Here is a 16,072-nt window from a genome sequence, read left to right on the forward strand (position 1 = left end):
AAACATGCGATTTATTTCCCAGCAGTTTACCTTCACAGACATAACCGACTGTTTTTTGTAACTCGTGTGTTTTTAACGTAAACTTGTGTGTGAATGAGAACTTAGTTTAGTACTCACATGCTGTGACAGCCGCTTTCTGTCCGTGTGCTTCGGATGTGTGCTCTCAGAAAACCGTATATCAGAAGTTTAAACTCATATGGTTCAAAACGCATGATTTCAGCGTGATAAACATGATAATCAGGACCAAAACAGATGTATTTAGCAGGTCCGAGCTGTAATGGCTGCAGCTCTATTCTGGAAAAGGGGGCGGGGAGCAGCAGCTCATTTGCATTTAAAGAGACAGACACGAAAAACGGCGTGTTTCTGCTTCCACTCAAAATAGGCAGTTTTCAAAATGTTATAATAAATGATCTGTGGAGTATTTTGAGCTGAAACTTCACAGACACATTCTGGGGACACCAGAGACTTATATTACATATTGTAAAAAGGGGCATAATATGTCTCCTTTAAATCAAAGTTAAAACCGTATCTCTTCACTATAGCCTATGACTTGTGATGTTGTTTGTTGTCTGATGTTTGCTTGGTTTGTATACATGTTTTTATAAGTCTTTTACAACATTGTACAGCACATTGGTCAACTGTAGTTGTTTTTAATTGTGCTTTATAAATAAATTGAGACTTTTTCTTTTTGGTGATTTAAAAATATGTATTTATAGCTTCTGTTCTTTGATTCACAGGAGATTATTTACGTTAATGGCTGGTGGTACATTTGGGGCAATGATCCAGCAAGTCTTTGACAAGTTTTTCTTTCCGTAAGAGCTTTACTATCTTCACACAAGGCAGTCTAGACCCGGGGTCACCAGACTCGGTACTGGAGGGCCTGTGTCCTGCAGAGTTTAGCTCCTACTTGCCTCAACACACCTGCCTGGAAGTTTCAAGTATACCTACAGTAGCAAGACCTTGATTAGCTTGTTCAGGTGTGTTTGATTAGGGTTGGAGCTAAACTCTGCAGGACATCAGCCCTTCAGGACCAAGTTCGGTGACCCCTGGTCAAGACATTAACGGATCTCGTTTACCTCTGACCAGTTCTCTGAAACCTATGAGTAATGTATTACCCATGAATGTGCTTTTCTTCTACAGGTATATGAAGATTTACCGTGAGACCTTAAAAAACCAGACAATGGCAGAAATCTGGAAGTAAGCATGTGTTCACTGAGAGTAGACACCTCTAGTGTTGCTTTGCCAAAATTCTGGTCAAAGATGTGTTTGTGCATTGAACATAATGGCCTTACAAATCCACCATCCATGCTAGTATGCGCCCCTCATAACTTGATTTATTCATGTGACTTGTTTATTAGAGAAGTGGAGTTATACTATCTTCCAGGAGCTCCTCCAGTCTACAGTAAACCCATGCAGTTCTTCAGTCACCTTCTGGCTAAGGCGTATGACCTCACTCTACCTTCATTTGGATTTGTTTAATGCTGTATTTAATTTATCTGTATGATCAGATTTTGTAATGATTAGCATGTATCTACACTCTTAAAAATAAAGGTGCTTCAAAAGGTTCTTCAAGCGATGCCATAGAAGAACCATTTTTGGTTCCACAAAGAACCATTCAGTCAAAGGTTCTTTAAAGAACCATCTCTTTCTTACCTTTTTATAATCTGAAGAACCTTCTTTCGCCACAAAGAACCTTTTGTGAAACAGAAAGGTTCCTCAGATGTTAAAGGTTCTTTATGGAACCATTTAGACAAAAAGGTTCTTCTATGGCATCGTGAAGCACCTTTATTTTTAAGAGTGTATATACATTTTACAAAGTAATTGTACTTGTTAAAGTGCAGTGTATTAAAAGGTGACTGTGTATTTCTGGCATCAAACAGGGTGGTGAAGTCCCAGCTGGTGAACATGCTTGAAGCTGGGGTGGATACTGTTATGGAGATTGGAAAAACAGATTTCAACCAACTTCATGAGGAGTAAGAGCTGTTTAAAACCATGCTGTTAGAGCTCAAAGCAACTAAACTGATTTATTGTCCTCCACATTTAAAGTATTTGGCTAAATTGCATTGCATGTCGTTTTAACCACGCGTTGTCTTGTCCAAAGCGGGCAGATGGTTATGGATCAGATCAGACAGAAAGCCTTTGAAATTTCAGTTTTGGAAAGACAAAAAGAAAAGAATGATTTGCTTATATCATTAAGGTAAAAACCTTTGTTAACTTCAACATTGTATTTAATCTGTTTAAAAGACATCTCTAAATAACTTTTTTTCTTTTTCTGTTTCCTAGAACTGCATCTGGACTGATTGTTTTTTACTGGGATAAAGTTTTGGAACACACTGAAAGCCCATCGTTCCATGCAGAATACTTGGATTCAATGAAGTAAGAGTACAGCGATGCACAAATATATAAGAATATGAAGTAAAATGAGCATTGAAGAAAATTCTTGAGTTTTGTCTGTTACAGGCAATGGGCCGAGCTAACCGAGTTGAAAAACCCAAGTGTAAAGTATCATGTGCTTTTAGACCCGGATACAAGGCGCAGTTTTTTGAAGTAAGAGAGAAAGATACTCAGAATGTGGAATATTACAAATGTCATTTAAATCAATACATAATTAATCCCAGGGCTATTCTCTTTTTTTTTTCAGGCTACTAAAGTGATTTCCTAATTATCATTAGAATCACTTGAACCATTATGATCCACTGTTAGTATGTTAGATCCTTAATCTGCACTCTAAAAAAAATGCTGGGTTGTTTCAACCCAACTTTGGGTCAAATATGGACTAACCCAACTTTTGGGTTAAAAATTTAAAATGTAACCCAATGGCTGGGTTAATCCATATTTGACCCAAAGTTGGGTTGAAACAACCCAGCATTTTTTAGAGTGTGAATAACTGTTGAGTTGAATGTTGTTAAATGTTATTTTGGAGGTTTCACTCTGCATTGTATCATTCATCTATCATTTATCATTTCATTGTTCTTTTCTAGTTGGACTGAACTTCATTTTGGTAAATTCTTTGAGACCGCGGCCCAGGAATATTATAATCGTGGAAATGCAGCTCTTGGTTTGGACAGATTCAATCAGTCCAACTGGTAAATCTCATTTGAAACTTTGTTTCGTCACATTATTTATGGTAAACAAATATGTAACCACATATCTGACATTTCATGTTCATGCAGTTCGTGTTTCAAAAGCTTGTTTCAGATGAATTACAAAAACATGGAGATATATTTAATAAACATTAACAACAGAACTTAATACCTAAAGCAATGTTGATGATTTAAAGCAGGGGTGTCCAAACTCGGTCCTGGAGGGCCGGTGTCCTGAAGAGTTTAGCTCCAGCCCCCATTAAACACACCTGAAGCAGCTAATCAAGCTCTTATAGGCATACTAGAAACTTACCAGCAGGTGTGTTGAGGCAAGTTGGAGCTAAACTCTGCAGGACACCGGCCCTCCAGGACCGAGTTTGGGCACCCCTGATTTAAAGGTTTAAAACAAAAAAGATCTGTCCATTTTCTTTTGCATGTTTCACAGGGCTGTTGTCAAAAGCACGGTTGTTTACTCTCTTCCTGTTTATGAAAAGCTGTCTGCAGTTGGATTTGAGATTACTGAGGTCAACAGGTTTCTTCACAAAGTTAACCACATAACCCTTATTCTTGAAGGGAATGATATATCCTCTAACAGGTAAGAAACATAAAACATCTGTGTGAGGCTCGTATTTGTTTACTATGTAAATATGAATATATTAAGACTTTTTTTTTTCTGTCTTGCAGACAAACTTTTTTGGAGAGTTGCATTCGTGGCATTTTGTATGCACTTACTCTAGACATTGAAGAGGAGAAAACCAATAGCAAAGATAACCAACTATTACTGCCTTTGCGGTAAGACAATGTAATAAAATGCCTTCATGAAAATCATTTTGAACCAGTAAAACAGAATACGTTTGTATGTTGTTGATATATTTGTCCAGATTAGAAGGCTAGTGCTTTGCTCTCTTGATATAATGCATATATAATCTATTCCTCTTTAAAAATCATTGTTTGTTTGCTATAGAGTAATTAGGACAGTGTTCCTAGATTTGTGGAGCACTTTTCTCAGATTTGCAAATTTCGGCTATTTTGATGAGACTGAATTTCAGCAAACACAGAGGTAAGACATGTCCTTTTGTATTTTTTATATATCCACTATCCAGTGTGGTGAGGTTGGAAATCTGCTGAACTGCCTGGTTCTGAGACACTTTGTTGGCTGAAATTTAGCATATTCTTGTGTATGATTTTTGTTAATTTATGAGGAGAGCAATCAAACAATCAATCGGAAATGTTATTTTTTTCCAGAAAATGGAATGATACAAGGAACATCATCATTAATGAGTTATTAAAAAGTAATGCATTTACTCGAAAGCAGCTTGAAGAAGCACCAAAGTAAGGAAAGGTCGAGTTTTGTTTTAAGGACAAGGATTTATTTGTTAATATATGGCTCTAAATCTGAAAATGTAAATATATAAAGACATGTTTGTTCTTAATTGCCGTTTTTGGTTTAATGAATTCAGCATCTTTTTAAAGTTCATATTTGACTGGCTCTCTTTTTGTTTTTCAATTATAAAGAAACTTTGTTCAAGCCATTCACCGGATCCTGGAGAAACTGAAGCAGTATACTGATCTTGTTGATGACTTTGATGGAAGGATCGATCCAACTATTTTGTAAGATTATAATTTTCTTACCATATCTGCATTTGAACAGAAACCGTAATGAATGTCACTTTTTGTGTAAATAAAAGATTGATAATGAATATCAGTTTATATTGCAAGTTCATATTATCAAGTGCAATCAATAAGATTCACAATATTAATTGTTCCTCAGAGCCTTCAAGAAGTCGATGCATCGCACAAACCTCATGTTTAATGATGTCTGGGACCTGCTGTTGGACTAAACTCTTTAATATTTGAAAGCAATGTCAAGATTGCAACTGCTGGCAATAAACAGGATTATACCAGCAATGTATTAACTGTTATTGCATACCTGCCTCTGAAAGAATACTAGGATAATTGCATTGGTGAACGTTGAGTAAAACAAATTCCACTCTATTTGTTCCACTGTAATGCTTTGTTTTCATCAAAAACATGATTTGTTGCATTTCTTTTGATCTGTTTTACACATTTTTATTCTCCAGCATCTTAACACATTAATTTAAAAAGCTTAATATCAATAACATCTGGATCTACTTTCATGTGTTAACACTTGAAAATAGATCCAATTAATAGATGCAAATAAATAAAAATGTGTCTGTGCACTGTGTGAGTAAGAAATAATTAAATGATAGATTGCTACAACTAGATTTTATACTGGCATCATATATATGTATATATATATATATATATATATATATATTTCTATTTTTACTCCACTAGCTACTTCAAAATAACTGATTTTATCTGGCATCATTTTATGTTAAAAAATATTTTGAATAAAACCAAAATCTAGGCAAAAGGATCTTAACTATAATAAGGCTTAATCAGGTATATTCTATTAACATGTAAAAGGTCATAGAATTTTTTTTATTATTGGTGGAAAAAAAACAAAAAAAAAACCTAGGAGTCCTGGGGTCATAGGCATAGTCTAAAGTTTTGACATTCTTAGTAAAGTAGGGCTTATCTAAATAGAAGCTTTTAATAAAGAAAATACAAGCAACAGCAAAGTCTTTTGATCTCATTTGATGAATGTAATGAGAAGGCCCATTTTAATTTCCAGTTTTAATATTCTTGCCGAATATTGTCCGAACAATGTACGTATTGAAAACCACACAATGTCTAAATATAAGTGTACTCCATGCCTTATGCAGAAAATGTGCATTATATAAATGCATTTTCTCATTATAAAAAGAGAATAAACACTTGAATGCACTGCCTAAAACACTTATTTTTAGCTATGTCGAATTTTTAAGAACCAGAATGATTTGTAGAATTATTCTAAGCACTTAGAACTTAGAAAGTAGTTTTTTGTTGTTGTTTTTTGCTAAATTCAAATGGCAACTCACATGAACAACTAAGAATTTCTAAAAAGTGTTTCACTAGCAACGCTATAATAATTTCTGCAGCAATAACAACCAGCTGGATGTACATTAACCCTTACCTGACTACTGTAACATTTTAACATTTAGTTGTAACCCTGTGATTATTACACACCTGACTAATAATGATGTTGTACACTATATTCTTAATAATGAGTTTATTAAATGCAGTAAATTAATATATAATGGATTTCTCTTGTTTAGTCAACTACGAATCATGTTTATCCAAATTACACAATTATGCAAGTCTAAAGCACTTTTTTTCCATATTGGAGAGTGTGGTTTCAACATATCACGGTTATCATACTACTCCTAGGTTAGGTTGAGAGACATCTCCAGCACTCTTAAAGAGATAGATCACCCAAAAATGAAAAGTCCGTCATTAATTACTCACCCTCATCTCATCTCATTCCAAACCTGACCTTTGTTTATTTTCGTAAGACAAATTAAGAAATATTTGATGAAATCTGAGAGCTTTCTGAACCTGCATAGAAAGCAACACAACTGACAGGTTCAAAGCCCAGAACGGTAGTAAGGACATCATGAAAACAGTCCATCGTAGTACTGTCGTGAATGCATGTCAAAGACTGACACGGAAGAGAAGAAATTGTTGAATAAAGTCATTATTTTTGTTTTCTTTTTGCACAAAAAGTATTCTCGTAGCTTCATAAAGTTACGGTTGAACCATTGTTGTCACATGGACTATTTTAACAATGTTCTTACTACCTTTCTGGGCCTTGAACATTTCAGTTGCATTGCTGTCTATGGAGGGTCAGAAAGCTATCGGATTTCATCAAAAATATCTTAATTTGTGTTCAGAAGATGAACGAAGGTCTTACAGGTTTGGAACGACATGAAGGTGAGTAATTAATGACAGAATATTCATTTTTGGGTGAGCTATCCCTTTAAATCATTTAGGAGCTGAGACCTAGTTGTAGCACTTTTACCTTTATTAATCACACTTATTCTTAAGTGTAGGAAAATTACACCATTCCAAGAATTTTGACATACTTAAGACTAAAATTTTACTCTGTGCAGCTCCTGATTTTCAACATTTTTTATGTTCTAGTGAGTTACTGACCCTAAAAACTGATGTTGACTGAAGAAATATTGACCTAGACAAAAACACACCTTGGACTTTCACACTGATCTACATTATTTTCAAAGAGCATTAAACTTTTTTTTCCAGTTTGGCATGTACATGCATGCACTACTCTGAACTGTTCATGTGAACTAACTAGAGTTACAGTACCTTAAAGTTTTATGTGGTAACCTTTCTTTTGCTTTTGTGTTTTAAGGAAAATATTGTCTTATTTTAACATATTAACATATTGACCAAAAACTTAACCCAAACCTGATGTTGATAAACTTACAATTTAAAAGAAGCAATTAAATATGTACGGTCTGCACTACTAGTGTGACCTTCAGAGTTTACTTTGAAACACTTCCCATGAGAGGTAAGAGCAGACAGACTGCAAGGTAAGTTCAGTAGGCGTGTGCACACAAATATCAATAGAGATAAAGTTGAGTCCAGCTTTTTACTCCTGATGTTTAAGTCCACAGTGAATATGTTGTGATCTCTTTCTGTTATTTAGTTTTTTGTTCTGAGGAAGAAACAACAATATGAATCAGTCACTAGCTGTCTTAATCTTAGCTGTTCTGCTCTTTAAAGGTAAGATAATGCTTGTTTTCTTATGTATACAAGTAAACTAAATTCATTGTGATGTGATATTTAATAGACATGGCAGCTCTCATGAACAAGTGATAATACTAATCTTACAATGGTTATGTAAATATAAATGTGATATTAAAATATGTACTGTGGTTGGACTTGATCAAATAATTTAATATTACACTGTCACTTATATTTTAGCTGATTTCGTTTTTTATATGCAGGTGTGGACAGCGTCGGCCTAAAAGATGAAGATTATGAAATGGCAGACAAACTCTTCACATTTGGAGCCGAAGCATTTTTGAAATACTTGGACAATTTAAAAGGGGCAGCAGAAGTGGTTGTGGAAAAAAATAAGATCAATAAAACGGGGTAAAACCAGAGACGTATGATGTAAAGTTAACATAGACCATGCACTGTAAAACAAAAAAAAATTTGAAAAACAGATAATGTTCTAGCAGAAAATTACCAGCATGTTTATGGACATTTCCTTTAACCCTAAAAAGAAAACACAATGCAATGATTAATTCAAAATACAGTTAAAACACATGTGGAAAAAAGTTAACACTGTACATTGGGCCATATTTCTGTGACTTTCCTTGGAATGAGGAGTGTAAATTCACTATCATTGTTTTCTGTGGTGTACAGCACTGATATGCAAGACTTGTGGATTTCTGTGAAGGAGATGATCGAGAGGATCAGTGCTGAGCAAAGAGCTGAAGGACACGATCAGTTCATTGTGGCACTGCAGTGAGTACTTCATCCACTGGATACAAAAGACTGGTTGCACTTTATAAGCATATGTGACCCTGGACCACAAAAAACACACATTTTTTTTTTTTTTTTCCGAAATTGAGATGTGTACATCGTCTGAAAGCTGAATAAATAAGCTTTGTTAGGACAGGACAATATTTGGCAATATTTGGAAATTTACAAAATATCTTCATGGAACATGATCTTGACTTAATATCCTAATGATTTTTGGCATAAAAGAAAAATCAATAATTTTGACCCATACAATGTATTTTTGGCTATTGCTACAAATATACCCAGCGACTTAAGACTGGTTTTGTGGTCCAGGGTCACATATACTGAAATTAAAACAAATATTTATATAATGAATAATAAAGCTGAACACAATCTACTTCGATTTAAGGAACTCCTATGTTTTTTTTCTTCTGAGCAATTTCAAATCATCCCGATCATCAACATATTTTTTTTTCCTTCTGTGTGTTTAACAGCATTTTTCACAGACTGGGTCTCCTTTGCGGAGACAGTCTGGTTCAACTGATAAACACATTCCCCAGCAACAGTGGGACTCCGCGGTATGAAGACCATTCATCCAATTAATTAATGTTATTGTATAACTTTTCAATTATTATTTTATCAACATGCAAATGAATTAATGAAGGGCATGCTGATGTGTATAAAGTTGAATGTGTCTGTTCCTGAATATATTTTTGTTCAAACATCTTGAATATATGATATATCTTCTTACAGAGAAATTGGCATGTATAAAGGGATCTTCAAAAACGAGACAGTGGTGGACCTCTGGAAGTAAGTTTTTTTTATTTTTTTTATTGAATCTGCAAGATGACTGAAAATATTGTTTTGAAATGGTATAAAGATGCATCCATTAAACAGTTCAAATCCACCACCTCTATGCAGATAATCTTCTCAGGATCTTTTTGAAATAATAGATAACTAAAACATTGTTCATTGGTTTTGTTTAATGCAGATATGTGGAGTCACGCTACCTTCCAGGAGCTCCACCAATCTACAGCGATCCCTTGGGGTTCCTCGCTCACCTTCTGTCCAAAGTGTATGACCTCATGTTTAACACATTGCTTCTTTCAAACTGTTTCTTTCCCTTTGAAATAATTAAATAATATATTTGATTAAAAAAAATCTTACAGTCTAGCTGCTATTTTATAGTAAGGTACTGTAAACAATGTTTTATTAATCTGTTTTTTTTGCGTCTATCAAAGTTAAGATGAAGAAGTTTATATGTTAATATCAAGCATATTAGTTTTCATGTTGACTGGAAGTTGTTTTCTTTGTTGTGATATATAACAGGGTGGCACAGCCCCAAGTGGTTGAGATTCTAAAAGTTACTGCGGAAGTTGGGAAGATAGACATCAATCAACTTTTTGACGAGTAAGATCTGTTTTGTCATGCATTGCTGTGTTAAAGCACACAAAATCAATGACACTTCTTGCATTTATGATGATTCTTTCATGCAGGCACTGTTTCCTAAAAACATCATGTTGAGTAAAATGTCAAACAACACTCAGATGACAAATGTAAGTTTTATAGTCCATCATTCAGTTCTCAATTATATTTTTTAGAGTACAAATGGCTGTGGATCTGGTCAGAGAGAAGGCCATGGAAATTTCCACCTTAGAGAGGCAGAGTGAGAAGGATGAGTTTCTAATAACATTGAGGTAAGGGCATTCATTAAGAGCATTATTTTCTGTTTTTTTTTTGTTTTTTTAATATAGAAAATTGTTTACATATTTGATGTTTTCATGTTCATCTTTGAATTGCGTTAAGCTGTATGTTTGCTAATCATATGACTCTAAAGTGTGGCCTGTGTATTTCATAGAACTGCATCTGGAGTTCTTGCATTTTACTGGGATAAACTATTGGAATACACTGAGAGCCAGCCATTCCATGACAAATATTTAACTGCTGTAAGGTAAGACTATGATCATAATAGTTACCTAAATGTCAAGTCGAGTCAGCATTATTATATTATATAGCGCTTTTTATGTAGTCTTGTTTATGTAGAATGTAGTCTTACACAAAAAAAAAAAGTGACATGATGAATGTACAAAAGAACTGATGTATTATAATTAACTAAGTTTTGAGTTGTTTGGATTGCAGGAGATGGAAGGAGCTGAGAGTTTTGGAAGATAAGGAAAAATATCATATGATTACTAGCCCAGAGACAGGACTTCAAGCCTGGACGTAAGAAAAATTAAATTCAGTTGTAATACAAGTAAAAACACATTAAAGGAATAGATCATCCAAAAATGAACATTTGCTGAAAATGTCCTCACCCTCAGGCCATCCAAGATGTAGTTTGTTTCTCCTTTAATTAAAAAACTTGGCCTTGAGTTTACAGAGTTTAACAATTTCTGTCCCATTTCTAAACTTCCATTTTTATCTAAAGTTTTAGAGAAGATGGTTCTTACTCAAATGACCCCTTTTTTGTGGGAGAATGATTTCCTGGATAAATTCCAATCTGATTTCAGAGTTGGTCATAGTACTGAGACTGCTAAAAGTCTCTGCTAAAAGTGCTAAATGATTTGTTATTAGCGGTTGATTCTGGGATGGCTGCAGTTTTAATTATGTTAGATCTTAGTGCCGCATTTGACACTGTAGATCATTCGATACTCTTAAAACGGTTGGAGTGTGAGGTGGGGTTTGGGGGAACTGCTTTGAAATGGTTTCACTCATATCTTAAGGATAGAATATTTTTTGTTAATTTGGCAAACGTTTCGTCCTCCGTGGTTCCCTAAAAATACGGTCTTCCTCAGGGCTCTGTTTTGAGTCCTATGTTGTTTTCTTTATATATGTGCCCTCTGGGGTTTATCTGCCATCGCATTTATACAGATGACACACAGATAAATCTTCTGCTTAAGGTTGGAAATGAGCAGTCTTTACAGTCCCTGTTGCGATGTCTAGATGAGGTTAAAGTTTGGCTGTCAAGTAATTTTCTTCAGCTTAGTGAAAAAAAGTCTGAGATCTTAATATTTGGTCCTTCTAAGGTTAAAGAGAAGATAGCCAATGCTCTTGCCCCCTTAGAAATGATAGTGAAAGATAGTGTGAGAAATCTTGGCGTCATAATTGATTCATCTCTTAGTTTTGATAAACAGATTAATTCGGTTTTTATCAGCTTAGAATTATTTCTAAGCTAAAATCTTTTCTGAGTTTTAAAGATTTAGAGATTGTTATTCATGCTTTTATCACTTTGCGACTGAATTACTGCAACTCACTTTATGTAGGGATCTGTCAACTGCAACTATCTCGATTGCAGCTTGTGCAGAATGCTGCAGCTAGGCTTTTGACCGGCACAAAAAAAAAAAAAGGTTTTTAAAGCACACATCTTGTCTTCAAATTACATTAGCGATCTCTTAGGGTCTTATACATTGGCTAAGTCACTTAGATCAGTAAATCAGTCATTGTTGACTGTCCCTCGGTCCAAAAAGAAGTCAAAAGGTGACCGTGCCTTTTCAGTAGTAGGTCCACAATTGTGGAATGGTCTTCCCCTGTATATTCGGCAGGCTCCGTCTAGAAGTTTTTAGGTCCCAGTTGAAGAAACATTTTTTTAGTCTGGCCTTTGAAGTAGGGAAAATTTGATTTGGGAACCTTTTATAAATGTTTGTTATACTTGTGTGTAAGTTATGTGTGTGTACTTTATTTTTATCCTTAATTTTTGTGAAGCACTTTGGGCAACATAGTTGCATTTAAATGTGCTATATAAATAAATGAAAGTTGAAGTTGAGTTTCTTCATGGGAACAGATTTGGAGATATCTAGCATTATATTATTTGCTCACCAATGGATCCTCTGCAGTGAATGGGTGCCGTCAGAATGAGATAAAAACATCACAATAATCCACAAGTAATCCACAATATTCCACACAATTAATCCCTATTTACAATTAATCTCTTGTGAAGTGAACATCTGTGCATTTTAACTTTAAACCATTGCTTCTGGCCAAAATACCAATCCATAATAATGCTTCCTCCAGCAAAAAAGTCCATCCCCTTTTGCCCTCTCACATCAAAACACTGTTTTGGACTGTTTTTTCTTGTAAACAGTGCTTGATCTGTGCATATTTCTCTCCTGATTCAGATGAGATGACTTTAATATTATGGATAGAGGCCTTGTATTTTATCCAGGTTTGAAGTTAAAAACTTCTTAATCATTCTTAAACCTGCAGCTTTTCACTTCACATTAATTGATGGACAAAATGGTCATGTGGATTACTTGTGGATTATCGTGATGTTTTTATCATCTGTTTGGATTCTCATTCTGACGGCACCCAATCACTGCAGAAAATCCTTTGGTGAGCAAATAATGCAATGCTAAATTTCTCCAAATCTGTCCTGATGAAGAAACAAATTAATTTACATCTTGGGTGGCCTGAGGGTGAGTTCATTTTCAAAAAAATGTTATTTTTGGGTGAACTATTCCTTTAAAGCTCTGAAGATTTCACAAAGTTGAGTTTGGTTTGACTGTTGCTCTTTGTACAAATAACATCACTGTTGAACCAAGAACCGTATCAAAGCAATGGCATGTTTGCGATCTTGTAATAACTATGACAGAACTAAACTCCTTTTCCTTATCTAGTTGGGCAGATGAGCGTTTTGGTGACTTTTTTGACAATGCTGCCCTAGAATATGATCGATGGGGTAATGGGATTTTTGGAGATGAGAGATTCAATCAATCTAACTGGTTAGTATGACAGTACTTTTCATTCAGTGCACGCAGTGCATAATAAATGACTGTGAATTAATAACTTTGTATGACTAATAACTGAGACCACATACCCCAAGGCATAATTCAAGTAAATATGCATGGATTAAAATCCATTAATCATTCATAATGCTGTTATGCTTATTGTGTGGGTATAAAGCATAAGCTGTGCCTTATGAATGTATTGCATTCCAGTTTAATAGTCTGTTTGAACATCCTTTATAGATGCATAGATGTATGTTCATTGACTCTGCTCTTTGTTTCACAGGGCCATTATGAAGATGGCGACAGTATACCCTTTTCCAATTTATGAAAGATTGTCTGAAAATGGCCTTGGGATGTCTGAAGTTAATGATTTTTTTATTGACACTGAAGACACTCTCACTGAATTAGTAGGCGAGGACATCTTGTCCAATTTGAAGTAAGAACACGTTTAATCTCACACTAGCCTGTTAAATCAGTCTGGGCACTATACATATGTTATAGATGCCATAATCCAAAAACATTTGAGCATACTACACCTGTACAATGACAATGTAGATAAACGAAAGAATATTTGGTGATTCATCATTATCATTTGATCATTAATGCAATAATTTCCTTTTCTGTTGTCTTCCAGGGGTGCGCTTTATGAAATATGGAATATTATTAGTAATGAAATTTTGCATGTCTCCATAAACAAGAAAAACCAAATGACATCAAATGTGGAATATGAGGACCCACTGCGACATTTACGGTATAATACGTAAAGCCCTGATGTTTGTTTGTGTGTGTATGCTTAAATGAAAATTTGCTGAAAATGCACTCACTCTCAGGCCATCCAAGATATAGATGAGTTTGTTTTTCATCGGAACAGATAAAAACAAAACAATAATCCACAACATGACTCCAGTCCATCAACTAACGTCTTTTGAAAAGAAAAGATCTGATTCTGACGGCACCCATTCACTGCAGAGGATCCATTGATGAGCAAGTGATGCAATGCTAAATTTCTCCAAATCTGTTCTGATAAAGAAACAAACTCATCTACATTCTGGCTGGCCTAAAGTTCAATGTATTTTCAGCAAATGTTCATTTTTGGATGAACTGTTTCTTTAATCATGCACCTGCTTCCACTGAGATGCAAAATTAATTTCCTGAAGAATTTGTTGAAATATAAAACTGATCCCAGCCACTTTCTCTGTTGATGTTCACAACAGCAAAATTAAAGCAACATGCTTTGACATCTGGGACAGAGTTCTCATTGAGATCAACAGAAATATTAATAATGATGGACTTGAACAATCAGCAAGGTAAAGTGTAACAAATAATTTCCTGCTCAACAGGCCCAGTCCTGAATGTTTAATCTTAAATTTGACATTTTAATTTGTAATATCATGACACTGCAGCAAGTTAAGTTTTTTATTATTTGTTTTTAAATGTGTGCAGACATTGAGAATTTTACAACACCTGTGAGCATTTAACTGATGATTAGTTAAATCATCAAACTAATGACATTTTTACCTCCTATTTAATAGGCACTGGGATGAAGTGAAGAGCATTTTCATGAAAGAGTTAACTGACAGTGGACAGCTAACTCAAAAGAAGCTTGATGAAGCACAAAAGTAAGTAAAGATACAGATGCACATATATCTGCACAGTGACATATCTGCTTTAAAAAAATGCCTATATGCAACTTACTTCTTACTTTAGACATTAGGAATGTCTTATTTTAATATTGTATTATTATTATTATTATTATTACAATTATACTGTTAATTAACTAACTAAATAACAATTCCGTTGTTTTCTTCATGTTTATAAAGAACCTTTAATAGTGTCACACAAATGGTCTTCGACAAATATGTGAAAATGATTGATGGTCTGGAGGAAAGGATCAGTGCTTCCACTGAGTAAGAACTTTTCAATTTAAAAGTTCTGAAATATTTAATTCCAAAATGAGTAGTTACAAAACCATAAAGTAAAATATCATCGAAAATAACATGGAATGTTGAGATTAAATTGCTAACGTTTTTATTTTGTTCTTTCAGAACTCTTAGCAAATTGATGCTGAAGACTTTTTCTGCCACAAATGCTGTCCTGGTTAATACTCTGGCCTTTCTGCTGTCTGATTAATTTCTCTCAAGGCAAGAACTAAATTCTGTTCTAAATTCTTTTGTCATTCTGTGACCTATGATTAATCCTTGTCCCTCTTCTCTTCCTAGCATATTTGCCAGTGCTCAATCACTGAAGTCGTTTTGATTCGATAGTGATGACCCTTCCTTACCCTTTTTGTAATTCTACAGGATTTTTTGGTGCTTCCTGTCAATTATGCTGAAATCAGGTCTGATAAACTCTGAGATGTTGGCCTCATCATTTCATTGTGAGGATGCATCCAATGCTGGTTCCCAAATGTGTAAACAAGATATTTTCTGGTTTGTATATACCCCAAAATGAAACTTTGCTTAAAATATACTCACCCTCAGGCCATCCATCATGTAGATGACTCGACGATTTGGAGAAATTTAACATTACATCACTTGCTCACCAATGGATCCTCAGCAGTGAATGGGTGCCGTCAGAATGAGAGTCCAAACAGCTGATAAAAACATCACAATAATCCACACGACTCCAGTCCATCAGTTCAGGTTTATAAGAAATAACTTTAAACTGTTGCTTCAGTCCATAATCTATAATAACGCTTCCTCCAGTGAAAAAGTGCATCCCCTGTTGTCCTCTCACATCAAAATCTACAGTCATTTTATTTTAAACTGTTTTGGACTGTCTTTGCTCATAAATCTGTGCATATTTCTCTCCTGATTCAGATGAAACAACTTTTTCACTGGAGAAAGCAATATTATGGATAGAGGACTC

General features: G+C 34.7%; 2 protein-coding genes across 4 annotated transcripts in view; both read left to right on the forward strand.

Annotated features, from left to right (window-relative positions):
- Window positions 1-5,078, forward strand: part of LOC107693355 (uncharacterized) — a 9,450-nt gene extending 4,372 nt beyond the window's left edge. The window contains exons 5-18 of the mRNA XM_016492701.1: window positions 738-812; window positions 1,141-1,197; window positions 1,359-1,442; window positions 1,881-1,973; window positions 2,102-2,197; window positions 2,284-2,376; window positions 2,461-2,547; window positions 2,982-3,086; window positions 3,529-3,678; window positions 3,768-3,875; window positions 4,048-4,143; window positions 4,329-4,415; window positions 4,599-4,694; window positions 4,855-5,078. Coding sequence (XP_016348187.1) covers window positions 738-812; window positions 1,141-1,197; window positions 1,359-1,442; window positions 1,881-1,973; window positions 2,102-2,197; window positions 2,284-2,376; window positions 2,461-2,547; window positions 2,982-3,086; window positions 3,529-3,678; window positions 3,768-3,875; window positions 4,048-4,143; window positions 4,329-4,415; window positions 4,599-4,694; window positions 4,855-4,924 — 1,297 coding nt within the window. The 3' untranslated portion in view covers window positions 4,925-5,078. The remainder of the gene's footprint in view (window positions 1-737; window positions 813-1,140; window positions 1,198-1,358; window positions 1,443-1,880; window positions 1,974-2,101; window positions 2,198-2,283; window positions 2,377-2,460; window positions 2,548-2,981; window positions 3,087-3,528; window positions 3,679-3,767; window positions 3,876-4,047; window positions 4,144-4,328; window positions 4,416-4,598; window positions 4,695-4,854) is intronic.
- Window positions 5,079-7,548: 2,470 nt separating this feature from the next.
- LOC107693284 (uncharacterized) lies at window positions 7,549-15,710 on the forward strand. 3 transcript variants are annotated; one of them, XM_016492596.1, is made up of 18 exons: window positions 7,549-7,733; window positions 7,958-8,105; window positions 8,382-8,483; window positions 8,975-9,058; window positions 9,234-9,290; window positions 9,472-9,555; window positions 9,810-9,890; window positions 10,082-10,177; window positions 10,339-10,431; window positions 10,620-10,703; window positions 13,094-13,198; window positions 13,488-13,640; window positions 13,839-13,955; window positions 14,419-14,511; window positions 14,737-14,823; window positions 15,025-15,111; window positions 15,250-15,345; window positions 15,505-15,710. In XM_016492596.1, exons 1-17 carry the CDS (start codon window positions 7,685-7,687, stop codon window positions 15,332-15,334), a joined length of 1,605 nt encoding a protein of 534 aa, XP_016348082.1. In that variant the 5' UTR covers window positions 7,549-7,684; the 3' UTR covers window positions 15,335-15,345; window positions 15,505-15,710. The 3 variants fall into 3 exon arrangements, with proteins under 3 accessions (XP_016348082.1, XP_016348084.1, XP_016348085.1); XM_016492598.1 differs by having other exon boundaries at window positions 15,424-15,530; XM_016492599.1 differs by having other exon boundaries at window positions 15,429-15,530.
- Window positions 15,711-16,072: the final 362 nt, after the last annotated feature.

Source organism: Sinocyclocheilus anshuiensis, unplaced genomic scaffold (assembly GCF_001515605.1).
Source record: "Sinocyclocheilus anshuiensis isolate Anshui unplaced genomic scaffold, SAMN03320099.WGS_v1.1 scaffold566, whole genome shotgun sequence".
In the NCBI taxonomy this organism is placed as follows: Eukaryota; Metazoa; Chordata; class Actinopteri; order Cypriniformes; family Cyprinidae; genus Sinocyclocheilus; species Sinocyclocheilus anshuiensis.